This window comes from Lissotriton vulgaris, chromosome 3_2 (genome assembly GCF_964263255.1).
Source record: "Lissotriton vulgaris chromosome 3_2, aLisVul1.2, whole genome shotgun sequence".
Classification (NCBI taxonomy): domain Eukaryota; kingdom Metazoa; phylum Chordata; class Amphibia; order Caudata; family Salamandridae; genus Lissotriton; species Lissotriton vulgaris.
The window spans coordinates 181,683,336-181,708,583 of NC_141690.1; the positions used below are offsets into that span (position 1 = coordinate 181,683,336).

Genomic DNA, 25,248 nt, shown 5'->3' on the forward strand with positions numbered 1-25,248 from the left:
ATGCTATACAATCTACACAGGCTATATCCACATTGGCATTAACAGCTGAGGCGCTGGTTGAAGCGGAGTTAAGTAGTGAAATAGAGGGGATAAAAGAAATAAAGGAGACTTTAGGGGCGGAATACTTGGAACATACGGAGGGTGCAGAAACTGATGAGGAGTACTGTGACTTTTCTGACCAGGGCAATAATGTACCCTCACTTTCAGCTAAAGATAAAGCTATTAGTATTAGGGGAGAGGCAAGATCAAGAATAAGGTTAAGAAAGTTATAAATAAACCTAAACCCACTACTATAAAGGTGATAGCAGAAAATAGTCCTATTAGAAAATGGGTACAAGCTAAAGGTGGTGTCAAATCTATGGCCATGAGACTTTCAGGAAATAGCCCTATTGAGTCAGCTGCTGCATCAGGGGATATTAGCTGAGCTGAGTACCCCTGAAATTGAACTACTAATTTTTAAAATCGTATGGTCCCCCAAAGAAAGTCAAAAAGGTGCCCTAGTATACCGTCCTCCGGGGCCCTGCACAAATTTCTCCAATAGGCTGATTGAGCTACTGGCCCCTCATATAAATAATGAAAGCAACTTCATACTAGTAGGGGATTTTAATGTACACAGCGAAAGGCTGGATTGTAATGAGGCACAGACCTTACTAACAGATTTATCCTTACTAGGACTTATAAAACGAAATTCTGGGCCCACCCATCAGGCTGGACACACTCTTGACCTGATTTTATCTAGTTTCCTGTCAGTTTCATGTCTACCTGGATTTCAGGTTAACTGGACTGATCACTTCATAATGGAATTCTACACCCCGTATTCTAACTCTACCCCTGCAAGCACTATCTCCCTACCTAGTGTACGCAGACAATGGCACAAAGTTACTGCTGACTCCTTCAAGGGAAAATTCAAGCCCTTTGCCATCCTCCCCACTGATAATGCTGAAATTGCACTTGGAAAATTTGAACGTGCAACTAGGGATGCGATAGAAAAAATTGCCCCCATGAAGCAATTTAAACCCCGACCTGCAAAAAAACAGGAAGTCTGGTTCTCGGACCATCTAAGGACGTTAAAGTTAACCGCCAGGAAGCTTGAGAAGAAGTGGAGAACTTCTCATTTGGTAGAGGACAAGAACAAATATTGGGATTCACTATCCATCTACCACAAAGCCATCCGGGTAGCACGAAAAACCCATATTACGGCACAAATCACAGCTGCAGGGAATTCACCCAGGGTCCTCTATCAAATCCTTCAAACATTTGTCAAACCTACAGCATGTGAAACATCTGAGGTAGCGTCACAGTAGTTGTGCAATGAAATATCTCAATTTTTTACAGAAAAAATAGACAAAATTTATGAGAAAATAATTTGCGCCAACAAGACCATCACTACTGATACAGCGCCTCTCCAAATAGATGCCGACCTGAAGCAGAATACTTACTCTCTTGATACCTTCCCTCCTATTTCGTCTGATAACATCCTCTCTTTGATTTCACAGATCAAAAGTGGTAGCCCAGACGATACTATCCCAGCGAGGATAATGCCCGCTCTAGCTGACCAACTCTGCCCCATGATTGGAGACATGGTAAACCTCTCTCTGAGCACAGGCAATGTCCCTAGAGAATGGAAACGAGCCATTGTTAGACCAATCAGGAAAAACACTGCAACTCCGTGGACCGAATTGGCTAATCTGAGGCCCATCTCCTTACTACCTTTCCTAGGGAAACTGACTGAGAAGCATGCCAACCACCATCTCTCCAGCTATATCGAACTTGCTGGGGCTCTGGACTACTCTCAGTCAGGTTTCAGACCCAAACATAGCACTGAATCCACCCTTCTGTCAGTCACTGATGACTTGCACATGTACCAGGACAAGGGCATCTCAGTAATCTTGGTTCTTTTAGATCTGTCTGCAGCGTTCGACACCGTGTCACATTCCATCTTGACTGAGCGGTTGTCGAACGCTGGCATCAAGAACAAAGCCCTTGCCTGGCTAAGGAGTTTTTTATCCGATCGCACCCAGACTGTCACCATGGGTGCATATCGTTCAGCGGAGATGGAGATATCAAAAGGGGTGCCCCAGGGTTCGTGTCTAAGCCCGACCCTCTTCAACATTTATGTGGCACCCCTGGCTAGAGTGATGCGTAGGTACGGGTTTACCCCAGTATCCTACGCTGATGACACCCAGCTCCTCTTCCCCTTTAAAACCCTCTCCGCTGAAGTAAGAAACTCCTTCTCATCAGGCATGAAGGCAGTGGCGCACTGGATGTCCTCCAACTGCCTTCAGTGCAACGTCAGCAAGACGGAAGTCATGCTGTTTGGAGAAGCCAGGATGCTATGGGCCCCGGATTGGTGGCCACAGGACTTGGGAGCAGCCCCAGAACCCAAGCAGATAGTGAAAAACCTGGGGGTCCGTCTGGATCAAGAACTATCACTAAAACAGCATTCCAACTTCATCTCGGGTTCTTGTTTCCATACCATCAGCCTGCTGCGTAAGGTCTTCCCTTTACTGCCAGATTCCTTTAGGAGGACGCTAGTACAGGCACTCGTGCTAAGTCGGATCGACTATTGTAATGGCCTGCTGCTTTCTGCCAATGAAGGCGTGTTGGCTAAGCTCCAGGTCATTCAAAACACAGCGGCCCGCCTAGTTCTGAATGCTCCGCCAAGAACTCCATCTAAACCCCTCCTTGAGCAATTACATTGGCTCTCGATCCGGCAAAGAACAAAATTCAAGATAGCCTGCCTGATACACAAATGTCTCCATGGACAAGGGCCTGCATATCTTGAAAACAAATTTATTCCCTACATTCCATCTCGAACACTAAGATCAAGCAATAATCTGCTCCTAGTGGTGCCCCGCGCCAAGAAAGCGAGGCATGGGAATAAAGCGTTGTCAATTGCAGGACCCACATTATGGAACAGACTCCCTCTGTCCCTAAGACAGTGTACTGAGCACTTAAAATTCAGAAGGCAACTGAAAACCGTCTTATTTAAAAATGAGATCTAGCATCTGCTCCAATTCACATCTTCTGTTTAGCCGGCACCATAAGCGCAGAGATACTCCATCTGGAGTTGATTCAAGCGCTATAAAAACCAGCAAATAAAAACCAGCAAATTAGCGGTCTTAACGATGTAACGGATTTAACAGGTTCTGAGGGTCCTGCAAAGGGGGTGGCCGATGTAATTACTTTAACTCAAAATGGACAATCTACTTCTATTTCCACTCCTACTCCTACTTCTACAATGGCATTAGTGGATGGGCTTGACGTGCTGGGTCCCTCAATGGAAGCCTCATTTCTTTCCCTTCGGGCTCCTCAGCTAGCAACAATGTTAGCACCGATAGCGTCTGTGGCAACCCCTAGCGCACCCTCTTCTACCACCGCCTCACAGGCTGTAGTAAATTTAGCAGCAGCAGCAGCGGCAGTGCCTGAGACAGCTTTGAGTGCAGGATTAATAAAGGAATCTGGTGTAGCTGGGCTAAAGAATTCTAATGATTTATACTTGACGAATACCTCTCAGAATAATACACTTCTGCCTGTGGACTGGACCCTTCAAGGGGAGGTGTCGTCATCATTTCAGATGATTTTACCATTGTTAAATGAGCAAAAACAGGAAGCCCAGTCTCACTATCACCAGATGAGGCAAGATAGTAGCAAGACTCAATCTTCTTTGCAGGAAATGTCCTGTAAACTTGGCGCTATTTCCCAGGATGTGGAAGAGCTTCAGCAAAGAGTGTTTTAACGGAGGAAAAATCACTGCGTTCTGAAATAGCTGTGAATAAACATGAGGCCAAGATGTGTCAAATGCAAGCTAAGCTTGAAGACTTAGAAAATCGGCAACGTAGACAAAACGTACGTATATTTGGAATTGCGGAAGGGGCTGAGGGAGCTGACTCTAGAGCATTTATCGTCCGACTATTTCAGAAAGCATTTCCTGAATTATCAGACTGGGATTGGGACTCACAGATACAATGTGCCCACCGGCTCCCACTGTTTCAAAAGAACAAGGGCAGCAAATATCCCCGCCCAATTCTGATTTGTATTGGTAATTTTCTGCTTCGTCAGGCAATTTCATTAAAAGGGAGACCAAATACTCCAGTCACCATTGACTTAACTACTTTTTTTGTAAGATCTGACCTAAGTAAACTTTCCATGGAGCGACGCTGGAAATTGAAACAGTATATTGATCCGATAAAGGAGCTGGGTGGCCAGGCTTTCCTGCAAGAACCAGCTAAACTGAAAGTTCTAAAGAATGGCCGCATATATTATTTCTTGGAAGAGAACGAGGTGGAACGAGCCTTGGCTAATTGGAAATTGGAAAAAAATGGACATTGAATAATGCTCTTTTCTATATTTTTTGTTTTTTTTCAATAATGTTAAAACAGGTGATGGGCATGATATCTACATGTGGAATATGGGTGTTTATTTAGGGACTTAATATTTTCTTTTTCTTTTCTGTCTTTGACATAATGGGCTAGAAGGCAGTATAAAGTATCATAGGCTGTTATACGTGGTCTTGTATATTTGAGATTATATTTGAATGCCCGGATCCTCGGGCGGCTGACTCCGTTCTTTGGCTGCCAGTACAGCGGCAGCTGGTTCAATGGGGGGACCTGCAGGTAGCTATAGGATTGGGAAGGGGTGGGGTAGTGTGCTGTTATGCAGGGGTGGGACGGGTGGTGGTTTCTTTTGGGGTAAAAAAGGCATCATGGGGTTAAACAACTGTTGGACCTGCGATGGGCAAGCCCAGCACAAAGGGGGGTAGCTTGGCTCAAGTGACAAGGCAAGTGAAGGCTTTAGTGTTAAGCCGGCTCTGACCCAATAATAACGCCCTGCGCAGTCACACCAAAAAGAAGGACACCACACCACTGCTGTAGAAAAATACGATTCCTTTATGTAAAAGTTCTCTAATGTAAATAGGGTTCAGTTGGGAAAGCACATTCACAATTCTTTAGTCACAAATCTCTGGGATTCAGTTACTGAAATAAATACTGTAAATAGATCTTCAGGAATAAATAGCAAGATAAAAAGAATAAATATCAGGAATAAATATCACAATTAAATATCACTTTTATATAGCAGAATAAATACTGGTTCATTTAAATAAATAACCACATGTTCATTCTGGTATCGTTGCCACCAATTAAATGCTTTAGGAAGATTACACTTGCAATACGTTTCAGCTTGGAAAGATAACTCTTACAGTTCACATTGGTTTCAAGGATAACGTGTACGGGCTTCCCTAGGCACAAAATAAGCTTTAGACTCTTTAGGGTTCACTCAGGGAGTAATGCGCGTGTATCTAAAAGGCAAGGAAACACAGTGAATACAGCATTTGCACTCCGCTGCCACCGGGATGAGATCTCTGCTTGCCGGTGGAGTCTATGCGCGCCTACAGGCTTTGACACCGCTAGCACACAGGCAGCACCAGTTCAAAGTCTTTAGACTGACGAACGGGCTGCCGGAGGGGTCACACAACCTTCGCGCTCAGTCAAATGAATGCCGGTTCACAGTTCCTTCGCAACGCTGCACCCCACCTGAAGAAACAGGCCCACCTCGCATCGGCTGCAATCGGTAAGCGATTCAGTCAGGGCACAGCACTTCTCACGCCAGCGACAGGGTTTTCAGGGCTCCACGTCCTCCCTCCGACTTCCTCATACGGGGTGGATCCCGCCCACAGCTACAGCTTCCGGCTCACTGGGGAAGGGGCAGAGACGCTAGTCTTGCCCAATGAAGGCCGGCCTTTCCCCGCCCCGGCGCACCACCTCACCTTCAGTCCGCACAAGAAGCGCTCTACTGCGGTGGGGCTCGGAGACGTCCGAGCTCCCCCCTGGAGGCGCCTGTCGCGAAGGGGGCACTTCTGCAGATCGCGGTCGCGGCGAACTTGCTCTCGCCTCGCGACACGCAGTATCAGTCACGATATCACCACCGGGGGGGGCGGGGAGGCACTACAAGTATGGCCACAGTCTTTGGGGCAATGAGGCACTTGCTGGGCAGGCGCTGTAGGCGCAAGGTCACCACTCACGCAGCTGACTGGAACGCCAGTCAGAAACAACGCCAGCAACCTGTGCTACTCTACTGCCTACGCTACCAGCCACCTCAGGGGGTCAACAGGTCAGGTGTCAATCTGGTGTCAAGTCGGGAATCTCCTTCTTCTTTTCTTCTTTCTAAAATGCCCGCCAGGGACTGGGCCTTTTATAGCCAGTGCCCTGGGGTGCTGGCACGAGCCAGAAGGTTCTAGAACCTTCTCTGACTGTGCCAATGCCTTTGCACTTTTGAGGTATATCTTGGTCACTAGCAGCCACCGTACTGTGGCTCTAGAGCAGCCATTTTGTGTATCTGAGGAAAACAAATGGATTCCTATCAGGAATGTGCCTCGTCATGATGTACACCTCCATACACTCATGACGAGCTGAGCTCGTCATGAACAATGGGATTTTAAAAAATTCAGCATTGACGATGAATTTCCTAAGCATTGATGTGGTTAAAGGAGACTGCTATGCTATTTAAGAAACGGCATAAATTACCTACTTTTAATCAAGTAGGACTGGGTCTTCCGGATATTAAACTTTATTATTGGTCTGCTTTTTTGACCCGCTTTCGTAGTTTGTTGATCCCCGATAAATGTTTATATTTTCACAGATTTTTGTTAGGAGTGGATGCAAATATGTTTCTTTACAGACTAAATGCCCCCAATTTCTTTAAACGTGTAAAGTTCAAGACGGTACGAGACACAGTTAATATTTGGCGCTCCATTCTTGTTAAGAGTAAAGTCTCTCTTTTTCATTATAAAACCCCTTTGTAACTCAATCCGGGCTTACCGGAAATTTTTCAGGATTCAGCTGGTCGTGTATTATCAGAATGTGGTATTAAAATATTGGGAGATTTATACGACCACAAGGGATTTTTTGTATTTGAAAGACTGAAGGTGTGTTATAATTTGTCAGAGGGGGCTCGGTTTAAATAGTATCAGATCAGGGACTATTTTTTGAGGAAGTTAGAACATACCACTCTGTCAGATTCTGAAGTTCGGAATTGTATTTATAGAGAAGCAGACAAAGCACTGATCAGTATTGGGTACAAAATTTTTTCTGGCTACAGCACTAACGATATTATAAAGCTGGCAGAGAAATGGAGTAGGAAGTTGGTGATGAATGTACCATCAGATTTGATCATCTCGTCTTTAAACAGCCTCAATGTTTCTGTTCAATCTTCAAGTCTTAAACTGCAGGTATTTAAAACTGTATGTCAACTGTATTACACGCCGGACAGGATCCTTAAATGGGCAACAAATAATAACTTCAGTGATCGTACGAAATGCCCAAAATGCGATCTAAGTTGAGCTGATATTATTCACATGTTCTTTTCCTGTCAGCATCTTGTTGAATTTTGGAATGGAGTACCTAAAGTTGTGTCTACTAGACTCGTTAGTCCTATTATATTTTCATCAATGGATGTGTTTGTGGGTGTGTCAGGGGGAAACAATGTGTTATGTGATTTGTTGAACATTTTAATTACATGTGCTCGGTTGGCTATTGCTAGAGTCTGGGTTCAACAAAATCCACCAACGGTTATTGAGTGGTGGACCCTTGTTAAGGAAATATATAACATGGAGCATTCTCTTGCAATTACAAGGGGTCTGCAGACTAAGCGGAAAGTGGATAGAATGTGGGGATTAATAATGTCATAATAATTGTTTCTATAATTATTTTATTATTATTTTATTATTACCTTGCGCAGGATATATTTTTGTATTGATTCTGTTTTTTCTGTTGGTAGGAATTCTTTTTTTGGGTTGTTCCCCGTGATGCAAATAAAACATTTTAAAATTAAAAAACAACAATTGCCCCTTTTCCCTCTCACCTACCCATCCCGCTAATCTCAGTTACTCTGTACCGACTTCCTTGTCTGAGGATGAAACTCCTGCGACCACTGCCATCATCAGTGGATTCCTACAATTTTGTTTCAAGTCAGACTAATAATCAGTTTAATAATGTTCAGTTATTGTATTGTTGTGTGCTTAAAGAGAAAATGCATTAAAGAAAAGAATTCAGCAGAGCGGAGATGGCTGGAGAGTTGGTGGGTAGGAGATGCAGCTTTTCAGGTACAGAGGGTCTATGTTGTTTAAAGCCTTGAATGCATGTGTGAGGGGATTGAATTGTGCATGTTTGTGTATCGGGAGCCAGTGGGGCTCCCTGAGATTTGGTGTGATACGCATTCTGAGTGAGAGGTTGAGGATGAGTCTACCTGCCGAGTTCTGGATGCTTTGTACTCTTCTGGTGATTTGCTTGGGGATTTTGGCATACAGGGTTTTCACAAGTAAAGTTTACTCCTAACAAGGGCGTGAATGGTGTTTATTTGGTGTTACTTAGAAGCTATTTGAAGATCTTCCTCAGTAAGTTCAGGGTGTGAAAGCAGGATGTTGTGACTTGTTGACTTGTGAGGTCATGTCCAGCTTACGGTCAATGCTGATCCTGAGTTCTTGGCGTGGGTGGAGTTGGACACCAGGTGGAGTCCCATGACAGGGTGTTTTTGACAAAGATTACCACTTCTTTCTTGTCATTGTGGTAATCTCAATATTGTTTAAGACCAACACAGTATGTGTAATACCAGCACATCACTTTGCTCAACACAGATAGACAGCCATTGTTATGGTCCTAGAAGCAAGATTAGAATCTAACCTACCATCATGGTTTATCCTGACCAAGCTGCATTTCAGACAAGGAGGATGGCACACAATAAACAAGAAAGTAATTAGTAAAAAAGAAATACCAATGTCTATGGGAGCAGGGAAAGCATTTGATGTGGTGAGTTTACCTTTCAGATCCTGAATGCACTTTGGACAGTTTTCAGACTTGGTTGATGGCTAGATTTCAGAATACTGTAGCACACACAATGATAAAGAACCAGTTGTATATAATAATATTCTTATTACTTATTATACTAGTGAACAAACAGACAAATGGGGAAATGCGGTCAAGTATAAATTACTATGGTGGAGTGGGAAGAAGTCCAAAAACCTTAGGATTCACTACAGGCAAATTGGTTGCCCCCTTCCAGTTTTATGAAAATATCAAATAGCACAAAAAGATATTTGGTTAGGTCAAGCGAAAGCCAGCAGGACATGGTGGAACATTCCCTTGTGGTTTCAAAAGTATAAACCCAAATCAATTTACATGTCACCCATCTCCTTCCATATCAATTCATCAAAATCCTTATTTCTCTCAGACATTTGACTGAGAGGAATACAGGAACTAAGAGAAAGCAAAATGTTTGAATTTAGGGGTAATGCACCAAAAGGCATCACAATGTCATTGAATAAATGAAATAAATGTGTAGAGTGCATACTGAAACCCCAAATGGTGTCCTGGTGCTGAGAACACTGACTAAGGTCTTGAATCAGATTTCGGCATAATGGTTACTCCATCACAACAGTGACGGATATCCCATCTGCAGAAATATAATTTCCATCGGATATTATGGGATTTATATTTCGACTGACAGGATATCTGTAACCGTTGTGATGGAGTAGCCCTTCCGCCGAAACCTAAATCAGGCCCTAAGAAAGATCAGGGGTCAGTGAAGCTGAAATAGCCAGGCCATCAAGTTTTTGTGAAAACAGAGGGAGTTATCAATGGAGCACAGCATGAACGAAAGATAGTTCCTGTGCTATGTGTGAAGGAAGAAAAAGGAACAACCTCCTTGAGTTTCTTAAATTGAAGGAGTGTAAAACATCTGACTATGGAGGAATGTAAAGTGTGTCTCCACAGGTAGAACAGAAAATGATGTCTCCGGTAACAAGACTACGCTATGTAGCGTAAAAATGGAATAGACACAAGAACTTGAAAATTGCCCTATTAGCCGTAGGAAGCTAATGAAGGGATATTAAGTGAGAAGTGCTAAAAGGTAAAGGGGAAAGTCATAGAATAGGGTGGGTAACTGCGCCTTTGGATGACTTGCAGATGGTGAAGACAAGAGGGAATGCCAAAGTAAAGGGAGTTACCATGATCCAAACAGGGTATTATAATAGATTAGGAGTCACACTGTTTCCCACAATTCTTTTTATATTTTCTCAATGCACCAAAAGATTTCAATCTGCTCATCCTAAAATCCCTTTTTTGACATTCCTTTACTGATGGTTATATAATAAAATTTCGTTTTCCTCAGTGACATGCTTTTGTTTTCATCCTTGGATTCGAATTTTATAGTTTTATATGCTATTACTTTAATTGTCATACTACAGATGTTGAGTTGTTCTGATACATTAAAAGCCCTGATGTTACATATGTCCTTAAGCGACCACAAAGATTGTGATTTCTTGGCATGCTTCCTCAAGATTGGGTACTATATAAATTCAGAAACCAAAAATTCTATCCTTATGAACTAGGGAAGACATAGAACATAGACATATGATTAAAAACTGCAAAGAAAAGGAAAGAGAAACATACTCAGAAATGAATTGTTCAGTGCATTATGTGATGCTGAAAAGATAGAACAGTGCAGGACTGCTTCTAAGCAAACGCTACACACAGAGCAGGCACAGTTTTTTTTGTTGCTAAAACTCAGCTTACCAATTCTCCAAATTGCAAGACATTGGTGGGAAAATAGAAAGGCTAATGGTAAAAATATTCAAAATGCAACAATTACCACACTATGGAAAACAAGTTACATTTTATTTTCGGGGACTTTCTTTGATATTCAGAAATCGTTTACACTTTAGAAGATACATACAACAAATTCGTTCAATTTAATCTATTTTATAGTGGTTGATTATGCGTTAAATAATTCATAAAGGAACCAAACAAAAACTCCTCTCATCTCTTTCTTAACTTAAAAAACGAATACACCATAAAAAAGTTAATTCTATACCGGATGTTCATTTGAAAACTTGTGATGTGTTTGTTTGTCCCAAATTTTGTATAAAGTAATGGAAATGGCGTTAAATGTACCCATGTCGTACTTTAATCTCACACAACCATCACAAAGTGTAGAAACTGGATCACCATACCTCTTGCTGCCACGGAATGGAGACACAACCGGTCACAAACTTCGAATAGAAGTTGTCATCTGTGGTATCCAAGTTCACTCCTTTTACTGTAGAGAACTGCTCAATGTCCAACACATCCTTGCAATACACTGCACGTGGCTGTAAAACAAGGAACAGACAGAAATACTGTAGAACACAAGACTTCAGTGTCTCGTCTTTGGCCAAAGGGAGACAATTCTCCATTCAGGAAAGTGAGCCAATGCAGTTTGCTTAACACACTGTGAGGAGCATGTTGCCAATGTACATGATGTTTATGAGGGAACGAAAGTTTGAGTATTTAAGCGGAGAACAGTCTTACATTTATCCTGGTCATAAAAAAATCTGTTTTCCTTGCCCTAAATTTGCACACTTCATGCACTGAGTAAAATTCCCTACTGAGAGTTAAGAATTTTGCTGTTTTTAACTAACATTTTTTTTAACTTAAAACTGTAATGCAGTACTGGTGGGGGAAGGGGGAACTGAGTCCAGCTTTGGAGGAAGGACACCACCAGTAATGAAATGCGAGAGTGAAACAACTACCCCTGATAATGCTTACTCCACGACAGGTGTAAATGTTGATGGGTACCATATGACAAAGCTTTACTACTTTACACCAAAGTCAAGGGCCATACCCGTAGTTGAAACGAGGCTACAAAGCACAAACAATTCCATATACTGTCTACTACAGTACGCTAGCACCAATATGAATGTCAACAGAGACGTACAAAGAGGATTTAGAGAGCACAAATGCACAAGTAACCCCCACATCTAATCTCTACTTGCATCTGGCTCTTCAGAGCCTTAACTCATACCCATGCTGGTCAACTGATACTTGTTCTCATTTTCCCCTGAGTGACATTGTTGACGACTCTCTTGGAAGGACTTGGGCCATATGTATCAAGCAAATTAGCATTTGCAAAGGCCTTTGCGAATGCTAATTTGCTAAATGGTATGTATGAAACATTTTGGCAGCAAAATAAGGAATCGCAAAATTTGCCATTCCTTATTTTGCGATTGCACTTAAGGAATCGCAAATTGTGCGATTCCTTAAATGCAATGTATCAAAGGAAAATTAATTCAAAAATGCATATAAGGATTCGCAAATTACCACCAACTTCTAGTTGGTGGTAAGTTGCGAATTCTTTTAAAAAAGCAATTTATTTAAAATCCAAAGGTGTCATATGACGTTCATACATGCCCTTAGGGCATGTATGTGCGCCATATGCCCACACATGTCATTTTCAGGGGTGCAGCAGGGTGTTCTTGTGACACCCCTGCACCCTTGAAAATATTCCTAAATTGCGATTAGCAAATTGCTAATCGCAAATTTCCCCTTCATTCCTTTTTTTAATTTTTTAATTTTTTTTAATTTTTTTTATTGGTTCACAGCATAAATACATCTTAGATCATATATACAGCAAAAACACAAATAGAAAATGACTTAATTCATTCAAAACAGAAAAAAAACATATTGTCCATTATATACAAAACTTACATAAAGGATAATAGTCTCCGAGGCATTAAATGACATTTTCAATCTTCATAGTAATCTGAAAAAGCCCCCCAGATTTTCAGTCCGATTTTTTTCCTTTTCCTAGACCCAGAAACTGAAAAAGACCCCACTCCAATTTATATAATTTATACAATCGTGCTCGCCATTGCTGAAATAAGGGAGGATTTTTCTGAAGCCACTCTGAGGCAATACATATCCGTGCTACGGTCATAGTAAAAAAAAAAAAAATAGCGAAAGCAATATAATCCATCAGCACGATTGTCATTAGGGGTCTTCCCCAGCATCAACATGGAGGGAGTGATCACCACGCGAACCTTGAGCACTAAAGACACACATTTTTCAATATCTTGTATAAACCCCCTTAATCTGGGACAAGAAAAAAAATATGTAAGCTATCTGCGTAATCGGCTTTGCACGGAAAGCATTTTCCATCATAACCAGCTCCCCATTTTGACATTCGTTGTGGTGTGTAATATAAATCAAACAAGGTTTTAAAAAACTGCGCCTTTAAATTAGCTGACATTAGGACTTCTTTGGAGAGTAAGATCAGATCTTCCACATCAACCTCAGTATCCGCTAACGTATCGGCCCATTTTACCCTTATTCTCTCCAAATCGTCCGGTTTCTCCTCCACAAGCAGTCTATACATAGTACCAATCTTCACTTGGCGATCTATACCTTCAACAACTTGATGCTTTTGTAAGCTTAGTTTTTGTCTAGTAAGAAAATCCCTGATTTGTAAAAATTTAAAAAAATAGCTTCTTGGTAAACTAAACTGCTCACTCAGTTCCACAAATGATTGTCACTTGCCATCCGCCAAAAAGAAATCCCCCAAACATGTCACCCCCTTTTTTTTGCCATTTCAAAGCCATTCCATCCAAAAATATAATGGGCAATAATCTTGACGTGGTAAAGGGAGTGTAGTACGCCAACTTCCCAATACCAATAGTACGAATCAGCCATTTCCAAGTCTTATGGGCTCCTATCAGTATTTTGAATCTAGTCCGCTTGTAATAACTACCATCTATGTCAATAAAAAAGCTTTGTCTCACTTGTGGTCCCATCAAAATCTCAAATATAGATGGGTGATTGTACATGGATTCCGTTGATTCCCCTGTTGTCAACACTCTCATTCTTAATAAAAAACAAACTATATAATAAAGAAAAAAAATCAGGCACTCCCAACCCTCCCTTTTCAACCGGTAACCTCAAAAATTTCATAGCCCGTCTTGGTTTCCCAGGACTCCAAATACATTTTCCACATAATGATTGTAAAGCCAGTAGCTTAGGTTGTGAAAATTCTAAGGGTATTGAACGGAACAGATAGAGCACTTTAGGTAAAACATTCATTTTTATAACATTGGTCCGTCCAACAATAGTCAAAAATAAACGATCCCATCTCTCAAGAGAAACCTTAATTTTGGCATATACACTATCCCAATTTACATCAACCAATTCAGACATATTTGTCTTGATCCGTATGCCAAGATAAGTGACCTCTCCTACCACTCTCTCATCCTCCCAAGTTATGGCTTCTGAGCATAAGATCTGAGTCTTTGATGCATTAAGTTTATAACCAGCTATGGTTCCGAATTCTTGCGCCAACCTCTCAATCTCTAAAATGGCGGTGTCTGGTCTATCTGTAACCACCGCTATGTCATCCGCATAAGCAAACACTGAAAAACAAAAATCAGATGCTCTAAAAGGAGGAATTAAAGGGTTCTGACTTAATAGTTTTATAAACGGGTTAATGTATAACGCAAATAATAACGGAGAGAATGGGCAGCCCTGGCGAGTCCCTCTAGTAATGATAAACGAATCAGAGAGCGCTCCCAGGGCTGACATTTTAGCCATAGGTTTAACATATAAAGATTTAATGGCAACAATATATTTCAGTCCGAAACCCATTTTAGCCATTAATATCCACAAGTACTCCCAACTCACCCGATCAAACGCTTTTTCTGCGTCTAGCAGAAAAAGCGCCAACTTCCGTTTGTTTACAGCTGCCATATCAAACAGCGTAATTACTTTATTGATATGATCCACAGTTCCTCTTTTATGGTTAAACCCATGTTGATATCGCGAAACTAGAGATGTTACTACTTTGGATAATCGATTAGCCAAAATCTTTGAATAAATCTTATTATACACATTCAATAACGATATGGGTGGATAAGATCCAACATTGTCCACAGGTTTATCTTTTTTACAAAAGACCGCAATGGTTGCATCAGACCAACTGGTAGGTGGATTCCCCTGTTGTGCTGACAAAATTACATGGAACAGTTCGTCCTTTAAGATGTTAAAAAACAATTTGTAAACTTCAGCTGGTATTCTATCAGGTCCAGCGGCTTTACCAACTGCAAGACTCTTCACTGCTATCTCTAACTCTAACATAGTTATTAGTAAGTCCAGTTCTTCCGCCATTAGAGGTTCTAAAACCTTCAAACCAGCCAACATTCTATCGTGCCATTGCATATTTAAATCTAAACTATTATCCCTAGAATAAAGTCCCGCGTAAAAACATTGAAATATTCCAAGAATGCGTTCTGGATCTGAATGCGATTTACCTTGAGCATCTATCATTGAACTAATATTCCGAGCTGTCTGCTTCATTCGTAGTCTTACTGCCAGGGTTTTGCCTATTTTCTCCCAAATTCATAACTTAACATTTTAGATGTTAAAAATCTCCTAGCAATTTCCGTGTCCCAAAAGCCAAGAATATTAGGTCCGGCCTTAGCCACCTCATTTTCGACCTCAGAGAGCTCTGTTTTACCTTGTGCTACTTCCCTAGTTAACAAAGTCTCTGCCTTGATCAAAAGCTCATATAATATATCAAGTTATTTTTTTAATTTTTTACGTTGCCAAGATGAGAAGCTAATACACTCCCCCCGAAAGCCCGCTTTAAAAGTATCCCAAACTATGCCAGTATTAGCCGTACCGTGATTATTAATAAAAAGGATTGAATCCAACTTTGCATATGAATTTTAAATTCTTCATTCAGACCTAGTTTCCGATCATAAGAAAAATTAGGTGGTGCTGTCCTCTTCGCTGAACTCTGTATATCGATCACTATGGGGGAATGATCAGAAGTAATTCTAGGATAAGTTCTAATATTAGTTCCTTCCAACAAATATTCTGGGACAAAAAAATAATCTAATCTAACTAATTTTTTATTTCCTAATTTCCCCTTCATTCCTATGGGCCTCCTGGCCCATAGTAATGAATGGGAAATTTGCGATTAGCAATTTGCTAATCGCAATTTAGGAATGTTAAGAAATCGCTAAAAAGAAGCGATTTCCTACATACATACCATTTTGCTATTTCTAAATAGCGATTCCTTAAAAATCGCTATTTAGAAATCGCAAATGGTCATGATGATACATATGGCCCTTGAAGACTTAATTCTAGAGGCCTTTGAAATAAACAGGTAAATACCACTCTCAACATATAGAAGAACCACTATTTCTAGATATCCACATTTCGGGCACTATTTGACTAGTACAATAAGCAGAGCAAATACATCTGTTGCACCATCCCTGCTCCTCAGTGTTGGAGCCTTCTTACAGTACATCATGCTTATTCTCGGTAACATGGAATTCTGATCCAGGAAATCCGCTGCAGGAAATATTCTTACAGGGCGGTCAATGTATTACCCTATGTTTTTTTTCCCGTCCGATCTTGGTTTGTTAAGAGTGTTTAGTGGAATTTCACTCTTACCAACCATATGGATTTCCTGTATCCACTGAGTTTTAGCTGTACACATTCCTCCAGGTCATACCTAGAAGACACACTGCAGAGAGATACCCTGGGAATTATCATAGTTTGTGCTCAACTTGGAATCCGAAATAGACACAAACACTATTAGTGCCTGGTCACAGAGAAACGGGGACACTTCAGAAGAGCAAACTGTATACCAAGTTACCACCAGCTATTTGACGGAAGCAACTCAGAGTGCACAATTCGCCAAATATTGAGCAGGAACGACTTTCACACATTTTACTATTTTGTTTACGTTTAAAGGTTTGCAATAAAAGCGCTTCACATCAGTGGCACAGGTAAAACAAACATCTCTAATGTGTAAAACGTCAGTGTAAAAGATTCAAGTAAATGCTATGCTTCTTTTACACCCGCCAATCCATAAATCCTGGAGTTAAAGCCCACTGGAAACTTCAGTGTCACCTATCAGTTTACAGGATGGCCTCAATGTTCCTTTCAGTCTTTTGTTTTGCTAAACAATATCTCACTTCATCACAAAAAGAACACAGTACCTCCAAGAGAAAGACATTAGACAGTCTCCCAATTTGGTAATACAGGTCGAAGAATTCCTGTCAAAGTCCAAGGGAAGATCATTCTTATGGAAGAGGAAGCCTCACACATATTTGTGTCATAGTTCATCATCGGCAACCTCTACCCCCCCTTGTAGGACAGTATCATCAGTGCAAACTCGACCTCCTGACAGACCCTAACAAGAGCAAGTTCTTAGAAAAAAACTACTGGACAAAGGCGGGATCGGGATTCAATAAAAATACCTTGAGGTTCCCCGGTATATTACCTTTATTAGTGGGGACCTGAGGTATACCAGAAAAACGATTTGAGATGGTATATTTGAGGACAATCTATCTCTCTAAGCCAACTAGTCTTGCCCTAGTGGTTAGCCTTAAGTGGTCTGGGGCATTCTTCAGAGCTGTGGATCCCTAGGTTTCTCAGGAAGACTAATCGCCCGGACACACCTGCTGATAAAATAAAGAAGGAAAATGCAGGTGAGTCCTACTTGAGTATCGAAAGAGGGTATATTGACCTATAGAAGTAAGTTACAAGAAAAAGGCATACATTAGAACTTCCCTACAAGAGCACACATTCATTTTTAATCATGCTGCGGGCATCCAAGTGTTACAGCAAACAAATGATGGACGGAATGCTGACAATGCAAACATTCTCCCCCAGTTAAACGATCTGGGTTAAATCCATCATTCTCTTGCCCACTACGCCACCCCAATTTGGACCCAGCCATATGCCAATCAGTCTTGACCCTGTGTCCCATGGGAACAGTCCAGACCGAACTGCCAGGCCAGGACCGGAAACAAGCATCCTGGGTCCGGTTTCAGGGTATGTCACCCTTTTTCAGCCAGGCTAGCTTGAATCCAGTGGCACAGTGAACAAGGGACTCACGTCTGGGCATACCCATCCCACTTAGGGTGAAAAGTGTTACAGCAAACAAATGATGGATGGAATGCTGACAATGCAAACATTCTCCCCCAGTCAAACGATCTGGGTTAAATCCATCGTTCTTTTGCCCACTACTCCACCCCAGTTTGGACCCAGCCGTATGCAAATCAGTCTTGACCCTGTGCCCCATGGGAATAGTCCAGACCAAACTGCCAGGCCAGGTCCTCCCTGGAACGGAAACAAACTTTCTGGGACCAGTTTCAGGGTATGTCACCCTTCTTCTACCAGGCTAGCTTGAATCCAGTGGCACAGTGAGCAAGGGACCCACCTCTGGGCATACCCATCCCACTTAGGCCCAAAAATGTTACAGAAAACAGATGATGGACGGAATGCTGACAATGCAAACATCCAAGTGGCACTGCTCAGCATGCTACTATAAAACAACCCACATGATTAGTGACCCTGGCACATGCATAAATGACACACATGCACTTATGGATATTAAGATTCAGTCAATTTTTTTAACAGCATAGTTAGTTCCTAAGAACATGAGACTAGCCCTTATCCTAGATTATAGGGGATACCGGCACACTGGTCTGGGGGGGGGGACAATGTCCTTTATAGTCCCACGCTAACGAAAAACGATTGGTGTTTTAGAAAGAATCCTCAGATATAGCAGACACATCGCTGTCACTTTTATTATGATCTAACTAAAAGTTATTGAACCACTATTCCCTCCCAGTACCATTTATAAACATAGTATATGTTCAGGTGAGATTCAAAAGGAGTCATGATATTAGTAGGCACAAAACAAGTGTACACTCCCTCACATCGCACCATCTTTCTTTAACATTTGACCTAATCATGAGGCAAAATATACACATAGGTTGAGGCCATTCAAGGGCTTAAAATGGCCCACTTATTCTTAATAGAACCCTTGTCATAAATCCATGAGATTCTCATGCCATTCAATGCAGTGCATATGGTTAGCACACTGTCCAGTTCATGAGCGGAATGATTGTAGGTTGATGTAGGTGGTAGCCTCCTTCTTTTACATACATTTGGAAGCACTCTCCGTTGCTCCATTAAATAATTTAAGAACAGATGCTCACTGGTGTACATTTATAGTGCATGTGGTCCGCACACCACTTCCTCCATAGCCGGCGCAGTCAAAGATGGCTAAAGTTGGGTAGTCTTTGTTCTTAATACGGCTAGTCCAAGCATTGAGATGAGTGGTAAAGATTTGCCAAAATCACACGACATGCGTTGCAGTCATACGCTTGTCATTGCACAATTAGACAGTTAATTATACCTGCTTTTTGATATACAATTAGGGGTTGACGACACACACAGGTACCAGGTCAGGAGCCCCCTCCGGGGACCCACACATACAACTCATACAATACAACGCAATAGTAATGCACAAAGCTACCTACAAAGGTGTCCCGGCACTGTCGACTAGAAGTTCCACTTAGTCCAATGGCAGAAGCCGGATTAGGAGAAAGTTACTGCAGAGAAGCGTTTTAAGCTTTTTCCTGAAAACCATTTCAGATGGACAACTTCTCAAAGCCAGAGGTAAGGCATGCCACAGTCTAGCTATCAGGTAGGCAAAGGAATGACCCCCTCTTTTGGATTTAAGAATGCAAGGGGTTTGAAACATCTTAAGGTTGTTGGAGCGAAGGGATTGCACCTGGGAGGATAGTTTGAACCAGCGCCTAAAACAGAGAGGTCTCCTAGAGTTAAAAATCTTGAAAGCAAAAGTGAGGGCCTTAAACTGGATTCTTCTATTGATTGGTAACCAATGAATCTGATGCAAGTGACTAGGGATCGAACACCAGGGGGGTATTTTCAGGATCAATTGGGCAGCAGCATTTGAATAATCTGAACACGCTGAATAAGAAAGGAAGGGACCGGTCCCAGGATACTTGTTTCCGGTCTAGGGAAGACATGGCTTGGCAGTTCGGGCTGGACTGTTCCCATGAGGCACAGGGTCAGACTGATTTGCATATGGCCATGTCTGAACTGGGGTGGCTGAGTGAGCTAAAGAATGGTGATGGATTACACCCAGATCAGTTGACTGGGGGTGAGTGTTTGATTTGCTCAAACGTTCCATCCATCATCCCCCTTTTGTTTCGCTTTGTTTGCCATAAGTTGGCAGGGTATGCTCAGACCTGAGTTCCTTGCTCACTTGGCCATTGGATTCAAGATAGCCTGGCTGATGAGGATTATGAATCCGAAACCAGTCCCAGGATACTTGTTTCCGGTCCAGGGAAGACATGGCTTGGCAGTTCGGGCTGGACTGTTCCCATGAGGCACAGGGTCAGACTGATTTGCATATGGCCATGTGTGAACTGGGGTGGCTGAGTGAGCTAAAGAATGGTGATGGATTAAACCCAGATCAGTTGACTGGGGGTGAGTGTTTGATTTGCTCAAACGCTCCGTCCATCATCCCCCTTTTGTTTCACTTTGTTCGCCCTAAATTGGCAGGGTATGCTCAGACGTGAGTCCCTTGCTCACTTGGCCACTGGATTCAAGATAGCCTGGCTGATGAGGATTATGAATCCGAAACCGGTCCCAGGATACTTGTTTCCAGTCCAGGGAAGACATGGCCTGGCAGTTCAGGCTGGACTGTTCCCATGAGCACAGGGTCAGACTGATTTGCATATGGCCATGTCTGAACTGGGGTGGCTGAGTGAGCTAAAGAATGGTGATGGATTAAACCCAGATCAGTTGACTGGGGGGGAGTGTTTGATTTGCTCAAACGCTCCGTCCATCATCCCCCTTTTGTTTAGCCTAAGATACAGACTTACTTTGTTAAAAGGCCCACCGTGAGATTCTGCCTGAGTGAGCACGTTCCTAGCCGCTAGTATGGCTTGGGGCTGTGGCCTCTCTGTTGTTAAGCCAAAAGTGTTCGCTAGCTCCTCAACACGAAGCCACTCGTAATGCGTGATTCGGTCCCACCATGTGGTAGCTCTATGTGTGATACATGGGAATTGTACTTCCATACCCTAGTTGTGTTGCCTGCTTGAGCCCCACGTGTTGCATAGTTCGTCAGAATCTCGTGTGGCATGGTACATGAAAAATGTAGTCCCGTAGTTTGATAAAACCAATGGTGGGATATATTAATCTCCCGCGTGGTAGAGGGACCTATTTTTTATTTTAAAACTCCTGCCATTAACAGTGTACAGCGTGGTAAAACAGCCTGAAATGACTGAAGAAGTACTTCCAATGTATACCCATACAACCGACGGCTCCCCTATACAAAGTAGAAATTCTATTTAGGAAGGGGGCAAGTATTGCAGCTGTAGCTCAACAATGCTCCCGTCATTGTAAACAAGCCCCTGCTCCAAAGATAACTTTATAACAATTATAACTGTTGGGCAGCCTCAGTTTCAACAGGTATAGGCTAGTCAGCTGACACAAATGTTTAGAAGTAACCCTACCAGCAGGTCTGCACAACTTTTTTTTAAATAAAAGCAGCCTTCACTTCTCATGGGTAGTCTTCTCACATCACCAAGTATTCAATCTGTATTTTAGAGACATGTACATGTACTGCCCCAAGGTATGTCATCATTGAGCCCAAGGAGATGCGTTCGGAGTCTGAACGAACACTCCTCTCTGCTCGAAGATCAAGCGAAGTTTTGTCATATTGTTACATGATTGCTTCAACTTTTCCAGCACGTTGTCTGCGCTCTGTCCACTGTCAACATGGTGTTTTTTGCCAGTTTTGTGTCATCGCGTTGGCACCTGATGCTACTTCTGTGCTCAGTAATGGCCCATGGGGTGTTGGAGGCCAAAGGATAATCTGGTTGATCTGTTCCGCTACCCTTTTCAGGCAGGTATGCCTTACTATGTTCTTGATATTCTTTGCTCTCTTGAAAGAGTACAAGGGTTTGCTTAAGTTCAGCCCGCCTGATTGTAGGATGCTCCAATTGTTGTGAATGATATTTTGAACATTGTTGGACAGGGTGCTAAAGATGGTAACAGATATAAGTCTATCACTTTACTCATTCTCGTATGTCATCAGTAGCTGGTTCCTATTGTTATTCCAGGGCCCTTTTATTCACTCCTTTTATTTAATGAGGGAGGTAGTTTTCCTCCGATAGTTTAGTGGACCCAAGGCAGTAGCCATGGGGGAGAGGGGGTACAGCAGGGTCCAGCCAGTCTATATTTTTGTGTGGCTCTCCCAAATCACAGGCCTCAGTATTGATGTTATTGTTATGCACTTAAACACTGTCTCAGGTATACATGTGTATAAAATAGATTGGCAGAAGCAAGGTCCTTGCTGCCTCCTATGAAACAAATGGAAACTTAAACAGTTTCTGTAAAGACATTTCAAACAGGAATGATGCAGGGAGGGCCTATGAGGGAATCTTGAACTGGGAAAGGAGATCTTGATGTTCGCATGCTCCCGCCAGGACCAGCACATATTATCTGTGGCGGTGCAAATGAGCTGCAAACGCACAGTCTGTCCTTCACCACTACTCCGATCGCATTGTCTGTGGAGCAAATGAAAGTGCGCTGTACTCGAACTTCTGCACATCATCTTGACTTTCTCCCAAGACCGACCCTGCACTCATCTTCGGCCCGCTGGGCACCATCCCGCACAAACTGGCAGAGCCAGACCTGGCACACTGGCTGGAGGGCGGATAGCAAGTGAGAGGCTATGTTTCATGACCACCAGACACTGTGAGTGGCCCAGCTAGGATACAAAGTATACTTTATGTCATGTGACATCCTGCCCTCGTAGGATTAAAAAATATAACAGCGGAACGGACCGAGCATTTACTTGCATATTATTTTTAACGTTATCAGGAATTGAACAATGCAATGCTCAAAGCACAAGATATGTGTCTGACTTGTCTGAGCTACAATGCATACTTCCCAGAGTGCCAAGTCTCTGCTGCGCAGCCAGTGAGTGAGGTCATTGGATGGTTGGAATGTTAAGAGTGTTTGTGCTTGGATGAGTGGACGTTTGGAGTGAGAAGGGCTGAGCAACAGGATGCTGCTCCTGGTGGGGCTTTACCTGATTTACTTGTAACCTGATCTGAACCCAATAAACCAACCTAAAAGACACCATCCTTGATTGTAAAAATATGCTAATATTCTTGGGCACTGCATTGTGAAATTTGTATTTAGAAAAAAAAAAAATATATATATATATATATATATATATATATATATATATATATATATATATATATATATATACACATATATATATTTATATATACTGTTTTCGACATCCCCTGTCAATTGTCCATTATTATCTATGTATTTAAATAAATGGTAATGCATGCATGTCCAGTAAGTGTTTTTTAATCTAAAAGTGAAGGTTAGACCCTCAAAGTGATAGCTTTTCTACACTAGTAGTGTGCTGTGTGCTAATGCATTTTCTGCCCTGGAAGATGGAGAGATGCTGGAGGTAGTGGGAGGAGGAAGAACAGGAAAGAAAATCAAGAGAAATCGAGACTAAGAGAGTGAGGGAATACAGAGAGCAGAAACAAGAATGATAGAAAGACAGACTTAAATAGAGAAAGTACCTTGAATTAAATGGTAGAGTTAATAGGAGGGCAAGTGAACAGGTGAAGATGTTCTAGAAAAAGCAGGGAAACTAGAAGTAAGGATAGAGAGAGCGGGTTACCAGGAGTGAGTAAGAGGGACAAACATTAGAGATATGAGACAGGAGAAAAAGTAATAGAAGAACAGATAATAGTAAGCCTTAAGCATTTGAATAAAAAAGGAAGAGATAGCAGTACAGAATGAGAAGTGTATAATGAGCAAGGTGGGTCAAAGAAGGAAGTAGAGGGGAAGGTAAAAAGAGGAACTGAGAGCAAGATAGTTACTTAGAAGATGTAGAATAAAACAAAGGGATCAGAACTGTAGAGAGAAGTGAAAATTCCAGGATAATGTACAAGGTAATAGACCTGCTAAGTTGGTGCAGACTTTAATGGACTGGGGGTGTATAGTCATTCCCTTGACTTAGGGTGCAAAATAGGCTGCACTTTCTCAGCAGGCCATGTATGGCACTGAGTCTCTGAGGGCAAGGCTACTTGCATGACCTAGGCTTCAGCAGATTTAGGGTACCACCAATTGGTCTTTTTTGGGTCCCAGTGCCTTTGAACTGATTTAATGCTCCTTTCCTCTTTGCATTTATAAGAGTTTCCCCCTGTCTTTTGCTTTATTTTAGCCCTGCCCACACGTTTCTTTATTGTGATGCCGCCTCCTTTTTAGGTCGAGCTGGTGTAAGAAGCGCGAAGCGCTGGGTCCAGCGAAGCCTCTAATGTTATCCACTTGCTGGGAAAGTGGGACAAGGGATGAGCACGTGCAGGGCCGTCGGCGATTTCAGCATGTGTTCGAGCACGTTCACCCACGTGCCGTGCACATCTCCTGTCCCACTTCCAGAGCAAGTCAGCCTCCTGCAATCAATCACACACGCACACACAGACACACACGCACGCAGACACACACACACACACAGACACATGTGCGCGCGCACACACACACACACGGACACACACACACCCCAACCCACCCCACCCCAATCACCGGGCTCTTTCGTCGCTGCGCTGCTACAGGCTCCGTCACTCCGCCGCATCACCTGGCACACACGGGGCTTCCCTCATTCATGGGAGCCCCGCACTTGCATCGCCGGCCTCAGGCACCACTTCTGCTCCTTCTGATCGTCTCCTGGCACACGCAGGGCTCTCCCTCAGGCATGTGAGCCCCGCGTCACCACTGCTCCTCTGGGCCAGCCACTCCGTGGCGCGGGCTTCCCGCAGAAGACGGAAGTCCCGCCCCACGAGGCGTGACGTTCCTGAACTTCCGGTTTTCGGCCAGCGGCGGTGAAACATTAACTGTTCTTGTTTATTTTGCTAATAACTTTTGTTTACTGCCATCACCAGAGACCGCAAATAATGTTTTTGTCTCATACTTCTCCCTCTCAAACTGCAAATGTAAGTATGATCGACTCCGACATGAAAGCAAGAAGGAAAACGGCCGTAGGAGATAATGTTTAACTTCAATATTTTTTTTGCTTTTAATTGTTTGATTATGGAACATGAGCAATGCGCACACAATCTGAAAGCTAAATAATTTGCTGTCTGTGTCACGGGGCTCCCTAATGAATATGCCATCCCTGCGTCAGGGGGTGCAATTAAATGAAATTCCCCTGCACTGGAGTTCACAAGTCGGAGTGTAGCAGTTGCTCAATAAATTATGCGTGATAATTTAGGGTGTACTTATTGCTACATGTGCCTGTGACAGCTTTAGACTAATTGCAACCCGGGATGGCATGCGCCTTCTAGAAGTGTTTTGTTTATCTGAGCGCTGCCACGGAGCCCCACGGGGACATCCCCTGCAGTCCTAAGCTGAAGTGTGGGATGTCAGTTATTGCTTCATATTGGCTTCAGTGAGCAGGTTAGCAGTGTTTTTACAAGCAGCCCCTGTCAGGCCTAGACTACCCACAAGTCTCATTTATATTTTTTAACACAGCGCTTTGCCGACCCTCAGCCCGGTGGCCATACTTTTAAGTGGCAAAAGC

At 42.6% G+C, this 25,248-nt stretch overlaps 1 protein-coding gene across 1 annotated transcript in view; it reads right to left on the reverse strand.

Annotated features, from left to right (window-relative positions):
* Positions 1-25,248, reverse strand: part of GRK4 (G protein-coupled receptor kinase 4) — a 429,001-nt gene that overhangs the window by 18,525 nt on the left and 385,228 nt on the right. Inside the window, exon 14 of the mRNA XM_086964159.1 lies at positions 11,006-11,143. Coding sequence (XP_086820285.1) covers positions 11,006-11,143 — 138 coding nt within the window. The remainder of the gene's footprint in view (positions 1-11,005; positions 11,144-25,248) is intronic.